Genomic DNA, 24,638 nt, shown 5'->3' with positions numbered 1-24,638 from the left:
AAATAGAAGGGGAGAGGGTGGGCATCCTTGTCTTGTTCCTGACTTTAGAGGGAAGGATTTTAGGATTTCTCCACTGTAAACAATGTTGGCTGTAGGTTTTTCATATATACTCTTTATCATGTTCAAAAAATTTCTTTGTATTCCGATATTTTGGAGTGTTTTTATCAAGAAAGGGTGCTGTATTTTGTCAAATGCTTTTTCTGCATCTGTAGATATAATCATGTGATTTTTTTCCCTTCAGTCTGTTTATATGGTGTATTACATTGATTGATTTTCTTATGTTGAACCATCCTTGCATACCTGGAATTAATCCCACTTGGTCGTGGTGTATAATTTGTTTAATGTGTTGTTGAATATGATTAGCAATTATTTTGTTAAGTATTTTTGCATCTAGGCTCAGTAGAGAAATTGGTCTGTAATTTTCCTTTTTTGTGGTGTCTTTGTTTGGCTTTGGTACTAGGGTAATGCTAGCATCATAGAATGAGTTAGACAATGTTCCTTCTGTTTTGATTTTTTGGAATAGTTTCAGCAGGATTGGTGTTAGTTCTTTCTGGAATGTTTTGTAGAATTCACCTGTGAAGCCGTCTGGCCCTGGGCTCTTCTTAGTTGGGAGGTTTTTAATGACTGATTCTATCTCTTTACTTGTGATTGGTTTGTTGAGATCTTCAATTTCTTCTTTTGTCAATATAGGCTTCTTTTGTGTTTCTAGGAATTTGTCCATTTCCTCTGAATTGTCATTTTTGTTGGAATATAGTTTTTCAAAGTATCCTCTTATGATAGTCTTTATTTCTGTGGGGTCAGTGGTGATATCTCCTTTCTTGTTTCTTATTTTGTGTATTTGCATCTTCTCTCTTTTTTTCTTTGTTAGTCTCGCTAAAGGTTTGTCAATTTTATTGATCTTCTCAAAAAACCAGCTCTTCGTCCTGTTTATCTTTTCAAGTACTTTCTTATTTTCTATTTCATTTAGTTCTGCTCTTATCTTTGTTATTTCTTTCCTTCTTCTTCCTTTGGGATTACTTTGCTGTTTTTTTTACTAATTCCTCCAAATATGCAGTTAGTTCTTCAATTTTTACTGTTTCTTCTTTTTTGAAGTATGAATTTATGGCTATAAATTTCCCTCTCAGTACTGCTTTTGCTGTATCCCATAAGTTTTGGTATGTTGTGTTATCATTATCATTTGTTTCAAGGTAGTTATTGATTTCTTTTGAGATTTCCTTTTTGACCCACTGTTTTTCTGAGTGTGCTGTTTAATTTCCATATCTTGGTGTGAAATCTGGACTTCTGGCCCTTGCAAATTTCCAGCTTCACTCCACTGTGGTCAGAGATATTATTTTGTATGATTTCAATCTTTCAGAATTCATTAAGCCTTTCTTTGTGGCCTAGCATATGGTCTATCTTGGAGAATGATCCATGTGCACTTGAGAAAAATGTATATCCTACTGTATTTGGGTGTAATGATCTGTATATGTCTATTAGATCCAACTCCTCTAATATACTGTTCAAATGTTTTGTTTCTTTAGTGATTCTCTTTTGAGATATTCTGTCCAGAGTTGATAGCGGTGTATTAAAATCTCCCACTATAATTGTAGATGCATCTCTTCTTTCACGTAGTTTTCCCAGTGTTTCCTCATGTATTTAGAGGTGCCCTTGTTAGGAGCATAAATATTTATGATTGTTCATTCTTCTTGAGAGATTGTCCCTTTCTCTAATATGTAGTATCCTTGTTTGTCTCTCACAATTGTTTTGCATTTAAAGTCTATTTTGTCTGATATTAATATAGGTACTCCTGCCTTTTTTTGTTTATTGTTTGCTTGTAAAATTGTTTTCCAACCATTCATTTTCAGTCTCCATGAATCTCTGGGTCTAAGATGTGTCTCTTGTAGACAGCATACAGATGGGTCATATTTCCTTATCCAATGTCCCAGTCTGAATCTTTTGATAGGTGAGTTTAATCCATTGACATTTAGTGTTATTATTTTCAAGGAATTATTTATGTTAGCCATATTTTGATTGGACTTGTGTTTGTGATATTTTTTTTCTTCTCTTTTTGTCATTTTTGTTGTTCTTAACAACAAGTCTCCTCCAACTCTGCCTGTCCTGTTTTTTCCTTTCTTCCTGCAGAATTCCCTTTAGTATTTCTTGAAGGGGAGGTTTCTTGTTGGCATACTCTTTCAATTTCTTTTTATCTGTGAATATTTTGAACTTTCCATCATTTTTGAATGCTAGTTTAGCTGGATAGAGTATTCTTGGTTGGAAATTTTTTTCTTTTAGTACCTTGACTGTACCATACCACTGCCTTCTTGCCTCTGTGGTTTCAGATGAGAAATCAGCACTTAATCTTATGGAACCTTCCTTGTATGTGATGGTTTTCTTTTCTCTTGCTGCTTTTAGAATTTTCTCTTTGTCTTGAGCATTGGATAATTTGACAAGTATATGTCTTGGGGTGGGCCTGTTGGGGTTTATGATGTTTTTGGGTGTATTGTGCTTCTTGGATATGTACATTTGTCTCTTTCAGTATATTTGGGAAGTTTTTAGCCATTATTTCCTGCAGCACTCCTTCTGACCCCTTTCCCTTCTCTTCTCCTTCTGGGATGCCTATAATATGTATGTTTGTGCGTTTTGCATTGTCATTCAAGTCCCTAAGTCTTAGCTGGATTTTTTCTATCTTTTTATCGATCAATTCTACTATCTGTTTGATTTCTGATGTACTGTCTTCCACATTGCTAATTCTCTGCTCTGCCTCTTCTAATCTGCTGCTATTTGCTGTGAGTGTATTTTTGATTTCTTGAACTGCAGTGTTCATTCCCATCATATCTGTTATCTTTTTGCGTATGTCTGCAATTTCCCGTCCAAGTGTTGTCTTCATATTGTTAACCTCTTCCTTTACTTCATTAAATTGGTCTCTGATATAAGTTCTGAGTTCTTTAATTACTTTTGCGAAGTTCTGCTCCCCTTCCTGGTTTTTAGTTTGTTCATTGGATTCAGCCATGTTTTCCTCATTACTGGTTTGGTTTGTAGTTTTTTGTTGCTGTCTGGTCATCATTTTATCTTGATGGGTTTAATCAGTTCCTTAGCTTCTTTTTCTAGTCTTGGGGATTAATTAGCTGTTGTTCTTGCATAAGTGCTACATCTTCTCTTTGTCACTTTGTTCTTCTTATTCTAATTTCTTGTTGCTGGCTCAGTTCACTTTGAAGGAAAATATTAGGGCCAGGGAAAGGCAATTGTGTAAGAAAGGAAAATGTGTAAAGTAGTATTGGTAATAAATGTTAACAGAACAACAATATGAGTATAGAGTTACAGCAGTAAGTAGAGTACCTATAATTAGGTAGTCGACTGAATATGGGAGGAATATAGTGTGAATTAAAAAGCCAGTGTTTTCATGAGAGAGGGAAAGAGAAAAGAAAGACAATAGTATCAAGAGTAGATAAAAGACAGAAAACAAAACAAAGGCATTAGAAATTAAAAGTTAGACAATTTGGGGACCAAAGAAAGGAAGGTGGAATATAGGAGAGAGAGTAGATGATAGAGGATATCAAGAATTGGGGGAAAAGGGATAGTGTAGGTGGCCAAAATCAGTTCACACAGAAATGAGGCCACGGAGGATGAGGAAACCCAGCAAATGTGAGGTGTTCCCTGCAGCACCTAATGTATAATTAAGATAAAATAAAATAAGAAGAAAAAGAGGGAAAAGAAAGAAGAAAAAAAAGAGAATAAAGAGAGAAAAAAAGGAGGGGTGGTAAAGAAAAGGGAGGGAAACAAGTAAGAAAAAGAAAAGAAGAGGGAAAAAAAAACTAAATAAATGAAAAAAAGACCTTGGGGGATACAATGGGAGAAAAGACTAGGATATAATGTAATATTAGCAACCAGGACAATAAAAAATAAAAAAAGGAAATAAAGGAAAAAGAAAAAAGAGAAAAAGGAAAGAGGGGAAAAAAAACACAAACATCTAGGGCTAGGACAATCAAGGACCTCAAATGGACCTCAGGGTGTGGTGGATTCAGGAATGGGAAGTCTGTGATATTGCAGACTCAAGAGGTGTGAGTCTCTGGGGTGTGGGCCACCAGGGTTTAGGGGACACAGACCTGGCAACCTCAAATCTGGTTACAAGGGAGCCTGGGAGCACTGCAGTACAACACAGCCTTCAGGGATTCCCGCAGCTGGGTGCCCAGCCCTATGGGGGGGGGGGTCACATCCGCAAACTCTGCCCTTTGTGTTAGAAACCCAAAATTCCCCCTCTCACATAGTCTCTACTGTATCACCAATTCGACTTCAGGACACCTCCCGCCCTGCAAGCACCCAAAACAGCCTGCTGAGGGCGCCTCTGTATTGCAGCCATTTTAAGGATGCTGCAGATCCGCAGCCAGGCCTAGGGGGGCGGGGCTCTAGCCGGAAGCACTGATATCCATGTCAGAAAACAAAAATTCCACGCCTCGCAAAAATCTCTGTCTCTGTCTCACCAAATTCCACGCTCGCAAAAATCTCTGTCTCTGTCTCACCAAATTGGTTTCCACAGGCCTCCTGCCCTGCAAGCCCCTGAATAGCCCGCTCGGGGCTTATGAATTCCCCAGCACCGCAGAGCCTCCAGGAATCGCCGCTGCTGCACCGCCCGCCCCAGGGAGGAGTGTCCTGCGCGCAGCCCCTATCTCCGTAAAAGAGAGCTTGATTTCTATCTTTTACATGAGTCTTCTCTGTCACCGTCCCACCAAATTGATGTCCAGACACCTCCTGCCCTGCAAAATCCTGAAACAGCCTGGTCCTGAAGAATTTCCAATGCTGCCCAGTCGATTCTTTGCAGGAGAGACTATAAGGTGCACTCACTCAGACACCATCTTGCCGCGCCTGGTCCTACCTCAACTCCTTCATGTCTCCAGAGGCTTATCTTGTTCCTCTAACTGGACCATAGCTTCCTGTTTCTTGGTATGGATTATAATTGTTTGTTGGTGTCTTGACATCTGGCTTACTAGAGTACTTACTGTGGGTATAGTTTTTCTCTTTAGTTTAGGGCTTCTTGCCCTTTCTCCCTTGCTGGTTGTGCAGTAGGAGCCAAGGTTGTAGCTGGTGCTGTAAGTTGTGGAGGCTCAAGCTGTCTTCATTGCCCCAGGGACTGATGAAGCTTCTCCCAACATTCTCCTTTGCCAGGAGTAGGGACAGAGTCACAGCTATGTGGAATAATTCAAGTCGTGCAGGCCTAGAATATAGTTGTCCAGAGAGAGTGATGAAGCTTTACATCCCCGCCCAGGGCGGGGATGGAGCTGCAGGTTTGGGCAGCAATTTATGCAGTTGAGTCCAAGATGAGTGCAGTTGTCCTGGTAGACTTCCTCCCCAATTTTTGGGAAGTGGAGCTTCCAATTCCAGCCACAGAACAGCTCCAGGGGAGGATGGGCCCTGGCCTCTGTGGCTTGGAGTGCACTAATTACTAAAGTTTTCTGCCAACAGACTGTCTCCTCCTTCCATTCCTTCAAGGATGTGGCAGGATGCTCTTCTGGTCTCCTGGAGCCCCCAAACAAGTGCTTCACTAGCTCCAGAGAGCTCTGGGTGTTTGCTAACTGCCCTGTAGTGGGAGATGACTCTAGGAGCTCCTTACTCTGCTGCCATCTTGCGGGTTGTCTTGCCTCTAAAGTATTTTAATCACATCTACTATGTCTTTCAGTCTCATAATTGTGTTCTGTTATTATTTTTGCATGCTTTCAATTCTTTTTTATGCTCACTCAGTGTTTTAATATCTTCAGTCTCTTTAGCCTTATTTTCTTAATCTCCTTGAATTAAGAGATTTGTTTGAACATCTTTGAATATTTGTTTAAAATTCTGAGTCTCATCTGAAGTTTAATTTGTTCCTTGATGGATCATATCTCCTTGTTTTTAATATGGCTTGTTATTTTTTGCTGAATCTAGGCATCTGATTATCTTGATGTGTTTAATCTGATATTCAGTTTCTCTCTCTTGCCTAGGGTGTTATGGCAGATTAGATTTGTGCTACAACACTTCTTTGATTCTTGATTCAAGTTATCCTAGGTCATTAGAGGTGCACCTTTTAACTGATCAAAACAGGGCCAGGGACCCTTGGATGAGGTACAGACAGACCAGCTCCAAATGGTCTTAGGAGAGACAGCAAACTCAACTAGCCTCTCTTTCTTGGTGCAGTTCTATGGCCTTCCCGGCAGGTGGTGCTCTTCGGCAAGCCTTTCCCTGAAGTGAGGGAATATATTTTTTAACCGCTTCCGCGCAGTAGTGAGACAATGGCCTGTGGAATTCCTCTTCCCAACAGGTCCGAACTATGACTCAGAGAAGGATCCAGCAGTCCAAACTCGCCAACCAGAAAACACACTCAACATGTCCCCCTTCTGTTCCAGGAGAGAAGGCTGTTCCCGAAGCAACCCTTGAGTGTGGGGAAACAGCACCAGTCCCTGCCGTGGTGGCGATTCACTCACTGTCCCTGCAGCAGCTTCTCAGACTCACCATCCTGCTCTTCCTCAGTGCTTCAAAGTCCCGGCCCCTGAAGCCCAGGGCCATTAATTCAGACAGGTTTTGCCTGTCCAGAAGCTGTTTTCTTGAGGAGAAATGCGCTGTCTCTCCCCATATCACCATCTTTCCCTGATCTCCCCCAACACTTTTTTACGATTACCAAAAAAAAAAAAAAAAAAAAAGCCTATTGCATAAATTATAAGAAAAAATCAACCATAATTCTAGCACAAAGAAAAACTGCTGAGAACACTTAGGAGAATTTCTTCTAGCCCTTGTTTATTTTATGCATAATTATCCCGTAGGGCATCCCTCTAATGAGGTGAACGTCTTCATCAGACTTCTTTTATCATAAGAGGATGTCAAGTCTCCCCCTCATTCAGCTGACCTTAGCACATATGACTTTGCACAGCCTAGAGATACTTTGGGACAGTACCAGTTCAGGTCGCTGCCACTGAGTAGTGACCAAATCATCCCCGACAGGAATGGCACAGGAGGACGATGGCCTGAAGGACATGCTTTCTCTCAATTATACTTTGGTATGATATGAGCCTCTATGAGCACATTGTAAAATAAGGCTCCATGAAATTTAGTTTTCAAAATTGTTCTTCCTTTTACACACTGGATTTTCTGAGGACCTGAAGGAGGAAATTCCTTCAGAACTGGAGGACCACTAAGCTATTTAAATCTTTGGAATTTATCACTCATGTCACTGATTTTTTCCCCTCTTTGCACTGATTGCTAGGAAATTCAGTACTAAATTTTGTGGCTTGCTTTGAGCAAGAATAAGGCACAACTGAATTTTGTATGCCAACTTTATTCTTGTTCTCATCTTAAATTTCCCAATCTTTTTGTTCTTTTCATTTTTGTACTTTTGCTAAAATATTTACATAGCCAATTTAAGTCAAACTGTGCAGAAGTTGTGTGAACATGTGTCTTTTTTAACCTGCAGAATATTATCAATTTGAATAGTTGCCAACATGTAAAAATTGGAGAATTTTACATAAAAATCCAGTTTCTGGCTACTGTTAAAAAATTAAAGATCATGCAACACGAGCCTCGTATTTGCATCTTCTGTTTTCAGATGGCATTAACGCTCTTCTGCTCCACAATCCTGGTCACTCCCTCTTAATCCCCAGTTCTTCCCTCCAGCCATCGAGGTCCTCCTTGCCTCCTTCACTTGCTTGTTCTGGCCTGGTTCTCATGGCACTGAAATTGTGACCACTGTTTTATAAGATATGGCCAGTTGTAAATAAATCTTCCCATGTTTGTATGTCTATAATACACATAATTAGTTTGATCCTGTTGAAACACCTCAAAAATACATTTTTTAAAGAAAAGACAAACAAAAAACAGCTAGCAGGTTTGAAATATTAGAATTATTTTTCTTTATTTTATATCCTCAGATAATAGAATCTCATTATGGATATGTGTTGGATGTTCCACTGGATGAACAAAAGGCCACCCACAGCATTACTGTCAACAGCACAGAGACCCTGCCCACAATTCCAGACCAAATTAACCCAATCCCAAAGCTTTGGGACGAGGAAGAGAGTATGGCATCTGTTCTCCTGATCACCATGCGCTGGACCCTGGCTGCATGCACCTTTACAATGGGAGGAATCATCACCTCATTCTTTGGTGGGTGGCTTGGGGACAAGATCGGAAGGTAAGCAAATTTTACAAATAAGCATCAAACATAGAAACTTTGGTATATTGGTTTTGTCAGGCTTTGTTTAGAATGATCTTTCCTTTTGTGGAATATTTTTAGAGTTTTATCCAAAACAGGACCAGTAATGCAGGTCCATGTTAGACCAAGTCAATGGAGAAAACTGTTGCAACAATCTTTTAATAGTTATGAGGCGGGAGTGGGAGTATACCAAAAGTGGGTTAGTGTGTATTTCTAGATAAGTGCTTTAATTCTCTGACTTTGTATCTTGTAAAACATGTTAGGAACTACTGCACAAATGGTTAAGTCAGGAACTCTACAGAAGACACAAAATTGGAATTTTTAACTTGGGACTCTGCTATTTGCTTTACCAAAATATCCATTTAGCTATACAGTAGTCATTTTCAATTTAGAATTTAGCGTCTGGATCAGCAAGTCCTATGGTCATGTCAATATCTCAAACTCTCAATTGCCCAGTGTACTTAGCATGGAGCTTCTAGCTGTTGCTGCTAGGACAGATGAAACAAGCTGTGTTTCCATTTCTCAAGTCTGGTCTATTAGATGTTTTGAATTAAAAGCATCAGTGGAACTTTTTTATCCTCAAATTCAGTTTAATCATGTGACATACTGCTTTTCTGATTTCCCCCTATATAGAGAAGAAATAAAGTCAGAATATAAAATGATGATTTATTTCTTTACATTTATTTTCTAGTCATTGAGCTCAACTTTTGTGCATTATCATTTTTTTCAATTATAAAAATAGTGTGGACCAAATATGGAAATTTTAGAAAAACAGAAAACCTTTAAAGATATAAATAATTATCTTGGAAACTAGTTTAATAATTCTGGATTACAATCACTTACCAATTCAACATACAAATTATAATTTTTATCTCTCTACTGATTAAAATTGTGATAATTTCTTCCTTTCTTACCAGTGCTTTTATATAAGATTATAAGAAGTTTTCTTAATTAAGACAGCATGATAACCCAAACTTTATTCTTATCCTTATTTGAAAGGACTGTCCTCTAGTGTAAATGAAAATGGTCAATTTCTTACATTTTTACCAACTTACTGGTGGTCAGTCAAATTTAAATCAGAATTCCAAAAATACAGAGATCATGAACATCATTTCAATTAGTACTAATTAGGCATAAGCAGTGAACTGGTAATTTTCTAGATTATTACTAAAGATATCTAAATTAAGCAAAATGAAATTAAATTTAAAAATATGTACAAATCAATTCTTTTAGTAGTTATTGATGCTTAATACTTCTTCCCATTCCTGAAGAAAAAGCTGAAATATTGTTTTCCCTCGCTTAGAGGTGAAATATTGACAGGTGCAGTAATTTACACTAGAATATTTCCTTAGTGTCCTAGTTTTGGAACCAGGATGCAGGTCCTCTTAAGCCTTAAGATTTAGTATCAATAATAATCAAAATAATGCTAAATGACCATTTCTCAAGTGGTTTATGGTAAACTAAAAAACAACTGGCTTCTTCCAGTTGTCAGTAGAAAAATGATCCTCCTTGAAAAACAGCCATAAAATTCATAATTTCAACTTCAAATTTAAGACAGAGTTCAATCTCTCTCATTAAATTATTTTTTTTCTGGGGAGAATCACTGGAAGATAATGTGATTTTTCCATATTGCCAAGGGTAATTTCTCTACTAGCCAAAAATAAGTAAGTAGAGGGGAGTGGATGTGGCTCAAGCAGTTGAGTGCCCACCTCCCACATGGGCAGTCCTGGGTTCAGTGCCCAGTGCCTCCTAAAGACCATGAGCAGACAAGGAGCAAAAACAAATGAGCAGGGAACAGATGTGGCTGAAGCAGTTGAGTGCCCACGTCCCACATGGGACATCCTGGGTTTGGTTTCTGGACCTCATAAAGAAAAATGCTGAGACAATGAGTAAAAATTGTAAAAAACATTGAATTGTACAATTAAAATGTATGAATTATAAAGTTTGTGAAATAAATTTTTAAAAAATAGGTAAAAATGTATTCTTTCCATTATTGCTGAAGGAAGTTTTGCTTGCAATTACGCAATAGTAGATAGATGTCTATAGCCACTATTTAATAATTTTGGATTTGCAAGGTCAATTTTAACAGGGGCTGTGCACTTAACATTTAATAACCACGTATGCTGGGGGCAGACCATGGTCTGGGCAACCCACACTACCATGAGTCAAGGAAGGCACATGTAGCTTGCCTTTGAATGCATGTTGCACCCTTTTCTATCAAAAATGGGAGAAATTTAATAGAACTCATTAAAATAAGGCATTAAGTATTGGTTTGACACAGAACACATAGTAGTGCTGTCACTTACTCCGTGAAAATGAACAAGTTGCTTGGAGTCTCTAAAACATTTTCCCCATCTGCAATGTGAGAAAAAAATAATACCTACACATGGCATTATTGTGAGGATTAAATGAGAACAAACAAAGTATTTAACACAATGCCTGGAACACAGCAAGCAAGCAACAAATGTGGGCTTTTTTGGATGCTGATGATGACGGTAATGATGACGAGGAAGCTTATGCTAATATGAGTATCATGAGCAACATTTAAAGAAATATGTTTAGGTAGAAGTAAGGTTCTTGCTCCCTGATTCAACTACTTGCATAGACTTTTAGATTACTTATCTTGGCCATTTCTCATGTTTGAACAGAAGTGAAAAGTCCCTTAATTCGTATAAAGTGCTCCAGCATCCAGTTTTGTGGGTAAAGATCATGGACTTCAGAACTATCTGGCATCAAAAACCTTTTCAGGTTATTTCTTTCTTTGAAGACTTTTAGACTTTTTAACCCTCTCTCCCGATTAGAACAGACTATTAGCTAGCTGCTAACAACTTCTTAGGATAAATTATTGAATTTCCCTGCCTTCTATTCTTGTATACAGAAAAAGAACTTTACAGAAGTCAAAAGGGAGAAACATCCCTTAACTCTCTTTTCTAATCTAATCTGGGTCTGGCCAGCTTCTAAAGCAGTCTATTTCTCCTGCCTTAAGGTAGCTGATAATTGTTTACAGTTCATTTTCATCAAATGGTTTATATTGGTTTCTTATTGCTGCTTTAACAAATGACCACAATTCAATGGCTCAGAACATCACAAGTTAATGTCTTATAGTTCTGGAGGTCAGAAGTTAAAATCAGGCTACCGTTATGGTGTCAGTAAGGTTGGACCCTTCTGGAGACTCTGAGAGGAGAATGCCTGTCATCATTCCTTGCCTTTTTCTAGTTTCTTGTGGGCACCTGTGCTTGTTTCGTGGTCCCTTCCATCTTCTAAATGCATCACTCCAATCTCTGCTTCTGTCATCATGTCACCTTCTCCTCTTGTGCAGTAGTATCTCCCTCTGCCCCCCTCCTAAAAGGACACTTGTGCTTATACCATTGGGTTGACTTGAACAATCTAGGCTAGTCTCTTTATCTACTATCCTTAACTTAATCATATCAGCAAAATCCCTTTTGCCACATGAGTAATATATTCACAGAGTCTGTGAATTGGGGCATGAAATCTTAGAAGGGTGTTATTCAGCCTACCTCATGGTTTTTGGGCAATCATTGTGGTATAAGATTATATAATTTTATTCTCCATAAAAAAAATCTGGTATGAAATACACTTGCTTAGAAAAAGTCCACCCATCAAAGTTGAAACATTGAAATAGAACTGCATTTGTTTTCAAGCTGCTAAAACAAATACCACACAATGGGCTAGAATAACAACAGGAATTTATTGTCCTGTGGTTTCAGATGCTAGGTGGCTTTCATCCTCCTGGGTTTGCATCTGCTGGCTGGGTGACAATCTTTGGGGCTCTTTGGCTTTTCCACCACATGGCAATGCTCATTTTGGAGTCTTCTCCTTTCTTCTCTGGGTTTTATTAACTTTAGCTTCTGGCTGCTCCCTGTGGCTCCTAATCTGTCTCCAATTGCTTTGTCCACTCTCATCCAGTCTGGGCACAAACTGAATACCAATTCGTGTTACTATTATGTAGTAACTAATAACATCTTCAATGGTCCTATTTACAAATGGGTTCATATACACAAACCAGAGTTTGTGAACTGAACTCACCTTTTGGGGGACATGATTCAATCCCAACAAGAACATAGCAAGGTGTTTACATTTCTTCATGAAATAAGCATTTCACACCTTTTGTATTAGTCAGCCAAAGGGGTACTGATGCAAAATGCCAGAAATTGGCTGTTTTTTTATAAAGGGTATTTATTTGGGGTAGGAGCTTACTTCCCTCACCAAAGTCTATTTGGAGCAAGATGGCTGCCAACGTCTGTGAGGGTTCAGGTTTCCTGAATTCCTAAGTTCCTGGGGCTTGCTTTTCTCTGGGTTCAAGGTAGGTTCCTTTCTTTCTGGGGCTGGCTTCTCTTTCCTCTGTATGCTTACTTCCCAGGACTCCAGCTTAAGTCTTCAGCTTCAGACTCCAATATCAAAACTCCAACATCAGAAACCCTCAACTCTGTTCTTTGCCATGCCTTTGCCAACACCCTAATCATAACTCAATCATGCCCTGGTACAGATCAGATTACAAGCATAATCCAATATCTATTTTTGGAATTCATAACTATATCAAACTGCTACACTCTACCATCTGAATTCCAAATAGACATTATAATATTAAAAAAAACCATTAAATCAGTAATGATGCAAGTAATAAATCATATTACAATCAATTTATAGAAATACATTTTGTCTTGGAGCAAAGTCCTGTCTCCTATAGACCTCTGAAACGTACAAAACAATTTATCTGTTACCAATACACAAATGGACAAACAGAGGATAAACATTTTCATTACAATAAGGAGAATTTGGGAGGGAAACATAAGTCATGGGTCCTCTACAGTTCAGTAAACCTGCAGAGCATCCTCCATTTGATTTCAAAGTCTGAGAGTCATTCCTTTTTTTTTCAAAGATTTATTTATTAATTCCTCCCCCTCCCCCCCCCATGTTCTGTTCTCTGTGTCTATTTGCTGTGTGTTTTTCTTTGTCCGCTTCTGTTGTTGTCAGCGGCACAGGAATCTGTATTTCTTTTTGTTGCATCATCTTGTTGTGTCAGCTCTCCATTTGTGTGGCACCATTCCTGGGCAGGATGAACTTTCTTTTGCACTGGGCAGCTCTCCTTATGGGGCACACTCCTTGTGTGTGGGGCTCCCCTATGTGGAGACACCCCTGCATGGCAGGGTACTCCTTGCATGCATCAGCACTGTGTATGGGCCAGCTCCACACGGTTCGAGAAGGCCCAGGGTTTGAACCGTGGACTTCCCATGTGGTAATCGGAAGCCCTAACCACTGGGCCAAGTCTGCTTCCCGTGAGAGAGAGTCATTCTTAAGAAGATGGTTTCTTCTCCTTGGGGCCATATGGGCCCCACCCTTTCCATTGGCTTGCCCAACAGCCATTTTTTTTGGTTCCGTCCTTATCAAGCATCTGGGTGTCCACGAAGCTCCAGACATTTCCCTCCAATGTGTTGGGGTGATTGCCACACCTCACCCAATCTTTGGGTTATTGTCTTAACCGCCTAGTACAGAGATGTGAAGACAACATTCTCCCTAACATTTGGCATCAGGCTCAACTCTCTCAGAGCAATGGGTTGACCAGCTGGCCTTCCCTAACCTTTGGGGGACAGTTCCACATCATTCAGGCCTGTGGGGTGCTGACCTAACAGCCATAATCCTTGGGGAATGTTTTTCTTGCTAATGTCTGCTTTAATATATAGCTCACATTGGTTGACATTAATCCATAGATCCTGGAAAAATGCTGGCATACAACATAACAATAATAATAATTCTCTATGGTAAGGCTGAGAGTAAAAGTATGTTTTAATTTACTACCAAATAATTCATACAAAAAGAAAATTAACATTGAAAGTGCCTTTCATTATCTATACTACTAAAAACCTGTATCATTAAAAAAACAAAGACGTGAGGAATCACAGATTATAACTACAGAATTTAATTTAGCTATCACTAAATATTATCTAAAACAATCAACTTGTGAGAAATTTAATTAGGTAACTGTTTGAAATAGTGTATGAAGTGTTACTCTAGTCATCGCCACAATTGAATTGTCTCTATGGAATGCTGAAAAGCAGGCATGTGCAACCAAGAGTCTCCCATCATCAATATTACTTATTGTTAATGTTTTGCCCATAATTAAGCCAAAGTAGGACTCTTGGTTTAAGGTTCCTTAACTAGCTTTTATAGCAAAATTAAAATAACCACTCTTAGCTAAATATCTTAGCATGCTCTGAAAGAAAATCCATTTATCAAGATTTTGGTGCTGAATTTATAAACCTTGCTTTTTAAAATTTCAGAATCAAAGCTTTGTGGGTAACTAACTGTCTTGTGCTACTTGAACTACTCTTGATGGGGCTTTTGAAATTTGGACCATCTGACATTCTTATCATTTCAGGAAGAGGCATATCTGGACTCTATTGTGGTAAGTCTCTCTCTCTCTCACACACACACTTTTGTCTAAAATTATTCTAAAGGCAGATGTGGTAACATGCAAGTTTTTTTTCTGAGCTAAGGTGGCGTCACAAACACGAAAGGTAAGAGAACAAAGTCAAAGTCTGAGTCAGGGCGTATAGGGACCAGTACATGGGAACTGTGATGCTATGTTCTTGTCCCTGGCATGACTTGTGTTTGGTGGTAGATGGTAGAAGACTGGTACATCCAGAACTCTGAATTTCAGGACAACCAGACTACTTGAGCTTCTTTTTCTTGACACCACAGACCCATCTGTCAGTCCATCTTCCCTAGCCCTGTCTGATTTCACACGTGGCTAGGTGAAGTGGTAAAGTCGTGGTGACTGTAGGGAGAGAGAATCAGGTAGAAGGAGATAGACAATTACTGTCCAGGAGCTCAGAGTGGAGGAAGATGACTTCTCTGTGAATTTCACATTGGAATAGCAGGAATCATTCATTTGTAGAAACAGGTTTTCAAACTTCCCAAGGCAACGATCACCTGTGGATTGAGGTTTTAACCCATTGTCCTAAATTGTAGTGGCCTTTCAAAGTACTAATATCCATGGGTCACGTTCAGTGCCCAATCTCCCCCAACAAGCACACACACACTCAACACACACACACAATTTTCTGCAGTCTTATTTACAAATAGATGTGATGTCTGGTTTCACACGCATGTGTGTATGGCTTTTTAGGGGGCAGGGGTAGAGGTGAGATCACAAAATTTTGTAAAAATTATAACACTTATTTATAGAAGAGAAAAGTGCTATAAGTGATCAGTTGAAGCACAAGTCCAAAATACCCTTAAGTTAATAACTTAATTGAATGTCTCTTCTGATTATTTTAATAGTTAATACAAATAATTGAAGGTCAGGAAGCTTTAATAGGTGAAAAATCAGTACACACAATAGAAAGGACTTTTGAATTCAGAGTGAATCAATCTAGCACTGTCTCTTTTTGTCTTGCCTTTGATATATTAATTAATTAATTAAACTCAGTTTTATGTCCTGTAAAATGCAGATAATAAACCTATTACAAAGGCCTAAATCATGATTCTTCTTTCTTTTTTTTCCATTTGAAAAAAGGATGATGTAAAAAGTCATGCAATTTTGGGGGCAAATTTTAAATTAAATACAATAAAAATATTGTGGAGCAGGCTATCACTAGCATATCCAAGTTACTTGTATTCTTGTACAACCTTTTAAAATTATATTTGGTTTTGAGCATTCAAGTTGCTAAAAATTATACAAAACAGAATTTGACTTCAGGCCCATGCAACTTCAGATCTGTGAGTTTTTCCATGCTATTGTTCTTAAAGTATATTAGTGGGTAGTACACAAAGATAGTAGATGCTAGAAGAGGACCAAATAATGTAGGCTGTTGTTTTTTTTTCCATGTTTAATTTCAATAGGCCATGTGTTAGAGTCCATGTGAAATTCATCAGAAATACAGATGCCAAGGCATGAGTATAAAGGTTCATGTGAGTTATTAAGAACAATTTGAGGATTTTTAAAATATTGAAAACATTTCTCAAAAGAATCTTTTATGCAAAGACCATCAACTTCATTTGATAGGCAGTCTCTCTAAGAGGAAGACTCCAATTAACTTATTTTAAATTTTTTTAAAAAATGCCAAATTTTGAATTTACCCAGGACTTATGGATAGTCTCTGATCTTTCTATGCAATCAGTCAATGGCTGAGCACTCCACCGTTTCCATCATGACTGATTACATCTGCATTTAAGAAAGCTACAAAAGGCAGAAATGCCTACTGCTTTTTAAAAAATATTCCTTTAAACAGCAAAAGACCTTCTTCAAATAAAACCTATTCTGAAGCCTAATATATGGAAAGAATAAGAAGCTGGGTTGCTCTGGGTGGAGTGAGATGGAAAGGGATCTCCAGACTCTCTGAGTTCCTTAACCTCTCCCCATCTATCCACACCCCCACTGCCCCCTGGTCTTGAGGCACCACCACATTGTGTAAACTCAAATAGAACCTGTAGTTCTCATGCCAAGGCTTTATTTCCTGTGACCTTGGATAAATCATTTCCCACTTCTATCAGGTAAAAATGTTAATCTACCTATGTTCTAATTCCCTTTAATCTCAATAGTCTAGATTAAGAATATTATCAAAGCATTTTTTGATGTATTTTCTGAAGATGATCTAAGGTACTATGAACTAAATTAAATAACAGAGACTTTTAACTAATTAAGACAATGCTATGAAGAATTGCCAAATACTTGCCTGGTGATTTTGTTTCTATTCATATTTCTAAATACAACTTCAATTGGGGTCTTATAAAAAATATTCTTTGTGGGACAACCAGCAAGATGGTGGCAGAGTAAGGAGCTACTAGGGTCAGCTCGTTCTAAGGGCAGTTAGTAATCACCCAGAGCAATCTAAAGTGCCTGTTTGGGGGTCCAGGAGACCAGAAGAGCATCCAGAAACATCCTTGAATGAATGGGAGGATGAGACTGCACGTCTCAAGGGAAGATTCATAAGTGGAGCACTCCACATGCTTGAGGCCAGTGCCTATTCTCCACTGGTGGCACAAGCTCCCTTGGGAGCTATTCTGTGCCTGGATTTGGAAGCCCCACTTCCAAAAACAGAGGAGGAAGAGACTGTTGTCCACCGACTTCAGTTACTAATTAGTAAATTCGGTGAACTAAAGTGTAACTAAGACCATCTCAAGTTTGAACCTGTCCAAGTTGGAAAAAGGCCAATAGCTGCCATTTTATATTCTGTCCCTGGCATGAGGGAAAGCAGGGTAAATTAAAAATCACAGTGACAGTGGGACCTGCTTCCTTCCACACAGATTGGACTGCAGCCCTAGCCTCCTATCCTAGGCTTCAGCCCCACCTCTGGTGTGGAGGAAGCTGGAAGGACCTGCAGCGGCCTCTCTTGGTAACTGCAGGTGCATCAGCGGGCATAGAGTGAAGAGTTGGAAATCTACCAGGGCAACTGTGGTCATTTTGGTCCTGCATGGCATAGATTGCTGCCCATGACTGCAGTTTCATCTCTGCCCCAAGCAGGGTAGGAAAGGGTGTGAAGCTTCATCAGTCTTTCTAGGCAGCTACACTCTAGGCCTGCATGACTTAGATTATTACACAGAGCTGTGGCTCTGTCCCTACCCTTGACAAAGGAAAAAGTTGGAAAAGCTTCATTGGACCCTGGGGAAATGTGGCAGCTTAAGCCTCCACAGCTTAAAGTACTAACTATATCCTTCTCTCCTACTACACAACCAGCAAGGGTAATAAAGCCCTAAAGAGAGAAACTGTGCTCAAAATACATAATCTAGTAATCCAGATGCCGAGACACCAACAAAAATTACAGGAAAGTTATCGCCCAGTTAAGGGAACAAGATAAACCTCCAGATGACATAAAGGAACTGAGACAACTAATCATAGATGTTCAAACAAATTTCCTTTATAAATTCAATGAGATGGCTAAAGAGATTAAGGATATTAAGAAGATATTGGTGGAGCACAAAGAAGAATTTGAAAGCATACATAGAAAAAGAGCAGATATTATGGGAATGAATGGCACATTAAATGAAATAAAAAATACACTGGAATCATATAACAGCAGGTTTGAGGAGGCAGAAGAAAGGATTGGTGAGTTTGAAGACATGGCTCATGTATTAGAAAACTAAATATGATTAAGATGTCAATGCTACCCAAATTGATATACGGATAGAATGCAATCTCAATAAAACTTCCAACAGCATTTTTAAAATAAATGGAAAGTGAACATACAAAATAACAGATGAAGAAAAAAATGGAAAAAATTGAACAGGTCTCAAGGAACTAAATGACAGCAAGAGTTGTGCAAACATACATGTCATGGGTGTCCCAGAGGGAGAAGAGATTGAAAAAGGGGCAGAAGGAATATTTGAAGAAATAATGATTGAAAATTTTCCAATTTTGTTGAAGGATATAGATATCCATGTCCAAGAAGCACAATGTACTCCCATCCAAAAAAATCTGAATAAACAACTCTGAGACACATACTAATCAAAATGTCAAATGCCAAAGACAAAAAGAGAATTCTGAAGCCAGCAAGAGAAAAGAAATGCATAGTACATAAGGGATATATATTAAGTGCTGATTTTTCATCAGAAAACATGGAGGCAAGAAGAGAATGGTATGATATATTTAAGATATTGCAAGAGAAAAACTTCCAACCAAGAATCTTATATCCAGCAAGATTGTCTTTAAAAAATGAGGGTGAGTTTAGAACATTCACAGGTAAGCAGAATCCGAGAGAGTTTATAACAAAGAGACCAGCCTTGCAGGCAATGTCTAGGGTGTGCTATAATCTGAAAAGAAAAGACATGAGAGAGGGGCTTGGAAGAGAGTCTAGAAATGAAGATTATATAAGTAAAAGTAACTAAAAGTCTTAAAAGAGTGGTGAAAATAAAATAAGACAGATAAAACCCAAAGGTCAAAATGGGTGAAATAAGGACTGCCTTTACAGTAATATCATTGAATGTTAATGGGTTAAACTCCCCAATCAAAAGACACAGACTGGCAGAATGGATAAGAAAATATGAGCCATCTATATGTGGTTTGCAAGAGACTCATATTAAACACATGGATACCAAAAGACTGAAAGTGAAAGCCAGAAAAGATATCCCATGCATGCGGTAACAACAACAACCAAAAAGCTGGAGTAACATACTTATATCAGATGAAATATTCTTTAAAAGACATTAGTAATGTGCAATCTAGAGAGGATGTCTAGAAAAAGATTCTATTTGCAATAGCAACTAAAAGAATCAAATATTTAGGAATAAATATAACCAAGGATGTGAAGCACTTGTATTCAGAAAACCACAAGGCATTGTTACAAGAAATTTTAAAAAGGACCTAAATAATTGGAAAAAATACCTAAATAATTGGAGGAAAATTCCATGCTCATAGATTGAAAGAGTGAATATCATTAAGATGTCAATTCTACCCAAATTGCTATACAAAATCAATGCAACCCCAATAAAACTTCCACTGGCATTTTAAAAATAAATGGAAAACACTATTAGCAAATTTATTTGGAAAGGTAAGTTGTCCAGAATAGCCAGAAACAACTTAGAAAGGAAAAGTGAATTTGGAGGACTATCACTTCAGGACTTTAAATCATATTACATAGCTACAATGGTAAAAACAGTGTGGTACTGGCATAAAGATAGAAACCTAGACCAATGGAACTGAACTGATGGTTCAGAAACAGACCCTCATATCTATGGTCAAATGATTTTTGACAAGTCGGTCAAACCCACCCACCTCGGGCAGAACACTATATTCAATAAATGGTGCTGGGAGAATTGGATATCCATAGCCAAAAGAAACAAAGAGGACCCCTATCTTCCTCCCTATACAAGAATCAACTCAAAATGGATCAGAAACCTAAATATAAAACAAGAACCATAAAGTTGCTGGAAGAAAATGTAGGAAAACATCTTCAAGACTTGGTGGGAGGTGATGGATTCTTAAAGGAGATAAGAAGAGGATTGAGATGGACTACTAATGTCTAATGTATGTAGAAGTTTTAATTAACTTTACTGTAAAAGTATAGAAATGTATAGGATTGATGGTAACACATTATAGTGAGAAACAGCTAGTTTATAAATGGAAATGTGTCTGGAGAGGGTAGTCCAGAGATGTAAATGTCAGTTGAAAGAAAGCTAGAAAATAATCTAAGGAATGAATAACACAGTAAACCAAGAGGTGGATGAGAATTGTGCTTGATGGTACAGATGCAAGAGTGTCCTTTGTGAGCTAGAGCTGATGTACGTCACTATTACAGGGTGGTGGGAGTGTGAATAAGCACGGGAAAAATACAACTGGAGTGACCTATGGACTGTGGTTAACAGCAATTCTATAATGTTCATGCATCTATGCCAAAAATGTACTGTGTTGATAATGGGGGAGTGTGGAAAAAGTGCCAAATATATGCTATGGACCATGGTTAGTGATAATCATCTGATGATATTATCATAATCTGTAATAAATATTCCACCACAGTGTGTGTGCCGATGGAGGAGTGTTGTATGGGAATTCTGCACATGTGCATAATTGTTTTGTAAGTTCATAACTTCTATAATAAAAAATTTAAAATAATAAACAATAGGGTTGGTTGTGTTAAAAATACACCAAATGTAAGATGTGGACTAGAGTTAGTAGTAAGATTTTGATGATATTCTTTCATAATTTGTAACAAATGTCTCACAACAATGCACTGTGTTTGTGGTGGGTTGATGTATGTGACCCCTTTACGATGTTATGCTTGCTTGCTTTGTAAGTTCACAACTTTTATTACATGCTTTTGTTTCTATAGGCTCAAGTATAAATAATATAATAATAATAATAGGGTGGTTTGGGGGGAACACACACCAAATTTAAGATATTTTGGTTAGTAGTAAAATTTTGAGGATGTTTTTTCATCATTACTTAAAAATGTTTCACAGTAATGCAAGGTATTGGAGGTAGGTGAGGTATGAGAACCCTGTATGATGTTATGCTGGTTTGTTTTGTAAGTTCACAATTATTACTATATACTTATTGTTTGTGTATGTTTATGTATGAGTGATATACTTCAATAAATTAAACAAATATGTAACTACTGTATGACCCAGCAATCCCACTACTAGGTGTATGCCCCCAAAGAATTGAAAGCAGGGGATTGAAAAGATATATGTACAGTGATGTTTATAGTAGTAGTATTCAAAATTGTCAAAAGATGGAAGCAACTGAAGTGTCTGTTAACTGATGAAAGGTCAACTAAGATGTGGTATATACACACAGGGGAATATTATTGAGCCATAAAAAAGAATGACATCCATATACATGTGATAAAATGGGTGAACCTTGAAGATATCACATTGAGTGAAATAAGCCTGAAACGAAAGGATAAATATTGTACCATCATTGATATGAAATAATTAGAATAAGCAAGCTCATAGAGTCAGAATCTAAAATATAGTTTACCAGGGGAGAGGGCGAGGTTAGGGAATGGAAAGTTAGGAATAAAACGTACAGGGTTTCTATTTGAATGACGGAAATATTTTGGAAATGGATAGTAGTGATGTTAGCACAAACTCTGTGAATGCAATTAACAGCAGCAAAATATACTTATCTGAATGTGTTATAATAAGATATGCTAAATTGTATGTAAGGTAACAGAAGAAAAATTTATAAAAGAATCCATGGTTTTGTACTACAAAGTGAACTCTAAGTTAAACCATGCACTATAATTAATAGTACAATTATAAAATGTGTTGTCATTAATTGTAACAAATTCTCCACACCAATGCAAGATATTAAGCAGGTAGAATATGGGAATCCTGTATTTTATGCTTGATTATTCTGTAAACTCTCAACTTCCCTAAAAAAAGAAAAAGGGCAAGAGGGAAAAAAGATACTCTTTCCATAAATTGTTTCTATGACAGGGGACAAAAGACCCTCCTTCCAATGTTCTCAAGGGGGATATGCAGCCAGGATACTGACTGTACTTATAACAAATCATTATTACTGCGATGATGCTGGCAGTGCTTTAACTCATGTTCTTGTTTCATGCAGGGCTCATTTCAGGCCTGGTTCCAATGTACATTAGTGAAATTACTCCCACCTCTCTCAGGGGCACTCTTGGCACCTGCCATGAGCTGGGCATCGTCACAGGCATTCTTACTAGTCAGGTAAAAACACCCCATCCCCTACTTCATCATCCTCTCCCTCTCTGTCTGCTCTCACTGTAGATCAGCACAAAAAAAAACCAAGTCCACAGTGGTGGTGAAAGTGATGTGGAGACACAGGCCTTTGATCTCAAAGCCACGTTATTACCACTCCCCACTTTTCTCCTTGGAGTTGTGGATTGGGCGCTGGAGGTGACCTGATGAGCCTCCAGCCAGTCTTGAAGTTCTGGAGCTATTTATTCTAGAATTAAATTATTCTAGTCCGATTTCAGGGAATAGGAAATTTCAAATATTTGGCAGCCAGGATATCCTTTGTTTTAAGAATCATAATGGAAATCTAATATATACATACGGCCAGAGCAGCTCTTCAGCTGCTGGGGGCCTGCACCCTCCTAGCCCCTGGTCTCACAGGGACTCCATGGAACTCAACCCTGGGCTCTTCAGGGGACAGTCTCTGAGTCACGGAGTAGGGACCACAAGGCTGGTTCTCAGCAGAGTAATCGTCCTTTGAGTGAATCCCATTCTAAGTTCTCAGAGAGAATTCTTAAACAAAGGTCTAAAGTTATTCATGATTTTAATATAGCATTATTCCATCTCATTGCCTGGAGAACAGAGCTGTGTGTTTCTTTTGATATAAATAGGTGTCTTTCAATATCAAATATGTTTTTAAACGTTTGGTTGAGTCCCATCTTAAATTTCCCAGTTGGAATTGGTAAAATTGTTTTCATTAATTAGTGAATTGTTTGTATAACACAGAAATCTAATTTAGTTAATATAGTTTTCACCTTGTGTGTAACTGAACCAAACTTGTTAGGAAATATAATTAAATAGCCTAAGTGCTTCTTCAACAAGTTATTGCAAAAGGCAAGCCCAAAATGTTTTGCAGTTGATATGCTTCTTACCTCCTGTTTCAGATTTTTAGCCTCCACTTTATCCTCGGCAATCACGATCTGTGGCACGTCCTGCTTGGCCTGTCTGCTGTGCCAACTGTCCTACAGTCTCTTCTGCTCTTCTTCTGTCCAGAAAGCCCCAGATACCTTTATATCAAGGTGGATCAGGAAGTCAAAGCAAAGGATAGTAAGTATGAGGGTTGTTTTTCTTTTTCCTGTTGCTTTGGAATTATCAGCGCATGCAAAACAGTGTGCCTGAATAGTTGTTCATGAAATTGGTAGCAGTGCCTTTCTTTTTTTCTTTATAATTGAGGTTTTATGGGTTGTTTTGAAGATCAGCCAGACATTATTAACAGTTTGTTCACATTCTTAATGTTTGTACCCAAAACCTAAAAAGCCATGTAATTGTTTTTCTTTTCTTTTTTTTTTTTTTAAACAAATCCCCATGGTTTAACTGTTAAGTAATTGTTTTTCTAAGGTTGTTCTGATGACTTTCGAGCTTAAAATTTGGAGGCAAGTTTTCCTTAAGAGGCTATCAAGTACCATTATCTTCAAATGTTTGTAAGCTGTTACATCTTTACCTCCCACCAATTTACAATACCATACACACACACAAATACCATGCATACTATAGAGTCACATTTCCAATCTTTTACAGCACATAAAATTATTAGAAAAACTGGACTAACATGACCAAAAATGTTATAGAGTTCTAACAGGGAGAACCAAGATCAGGGAGTGGTTTTAAGAGAGACATATACTAAAAAACATGGGAATAGAAGAAATTCAAAATGTTCAACACATTGAATGCATGACTGTGATTCCAAATCACCATTTAGTGTGTGTTGTGTTATAGGGCGTAAAAACTGCCAGCCCCCAGTGGAATGTTAAATTGACAACCTAGATAGTCAAAGCCTCCCATAATGCAATACCCCACTATTTTCTGGTTTTATCCCAAAATAAACAACCAGCAAATGATTTTCCTCTTTAGAAAAAATTTACACTTAAAAAAAGGGATGAGGTGGGATTCCAATCTCCTTTTAAAAATGTTTCTTCTAAAGGTACTAAAAATCTTGCATTTACAAAATAGCTGATAAAAATATTCCTTGGATTGTACAAGAAGGGAGAAACAGGGACCACTGATAAGACATCGTATATGTACTAACCAGACCAGTCTTCTTTCTCTCCTCCTACATCAGAGGCTGGACTCTCCTTGTTTTCAGTTTCTCTATTTTCTTTCTTTTTACATAAATGCACTTTATCAGTTTCCTTTACAAGAGACAATAACACCATGCTTTTTAACAAAAATCTCAGGTCATTTGAGAGGCTGAACAGATCAAAGGAAGGAAGAAGAAAATGAAATATATTAAATTAATTGAAAGGCATTAACCACACCACCACCCAAGATCTACTACCATGGTGGCAGCAGGCTAAGATTAAGCTACAGCAAGATCATCTAG

General features: G+C 38.0%; 1 protein-coding gene across 1 annotated transcript in view; it reads left to right on the top strand.

The window, feature by feature from the left end:
* Positions 1-24,638, top strand: part of LOC101441311 (solute carrier family 2, facilitated glucose transporter member 2-like) — a 78,727-nt gene that overhangs the window by 38,874 nt on the left and 15,215 nt on the right. The window contains exons 3-6 of the mRNA XM_058295278.1: positions 7,866-8,128; positions 14,449-14,573; positions 22,176-22,291; positions 23,203-23,365. Of these exons, the coding sequence (XP_058151261.1) occupies positions 7,866-8,128; positions 14,449-14,573; positions 22,176-22,291; positions 23,203-23,365 (667 nt within the window). The remainder of the gene's footprint in view (positions 1-7,865; positions 8,129-14,448; positions 14,574-22,175; positions 22,292-23,202; positions 23,366-24,638) is intronic.

The sequence above is a fragment of the Dasypus novemcinctus genome, chromosome 4, assembly GCF_030445035.2.
Source record: "Dasypus novemcinctus isolate mDasNov1 chromosome 4, mDasNov1.1.hap2, whole genome shotgun sequence".
Taxonomy (NCBI): domain Eukaryota; kingdom Metazoa; phylum Chordata; class Mammalia; order Cingulata; family Dasypodidae; genus Dasypus; species Dasypus novemcinctus.
Note: the sequence above shows the minus strand (reverse complement) of the source record. Positions and strands in the feature narration are given on the sequence as shown.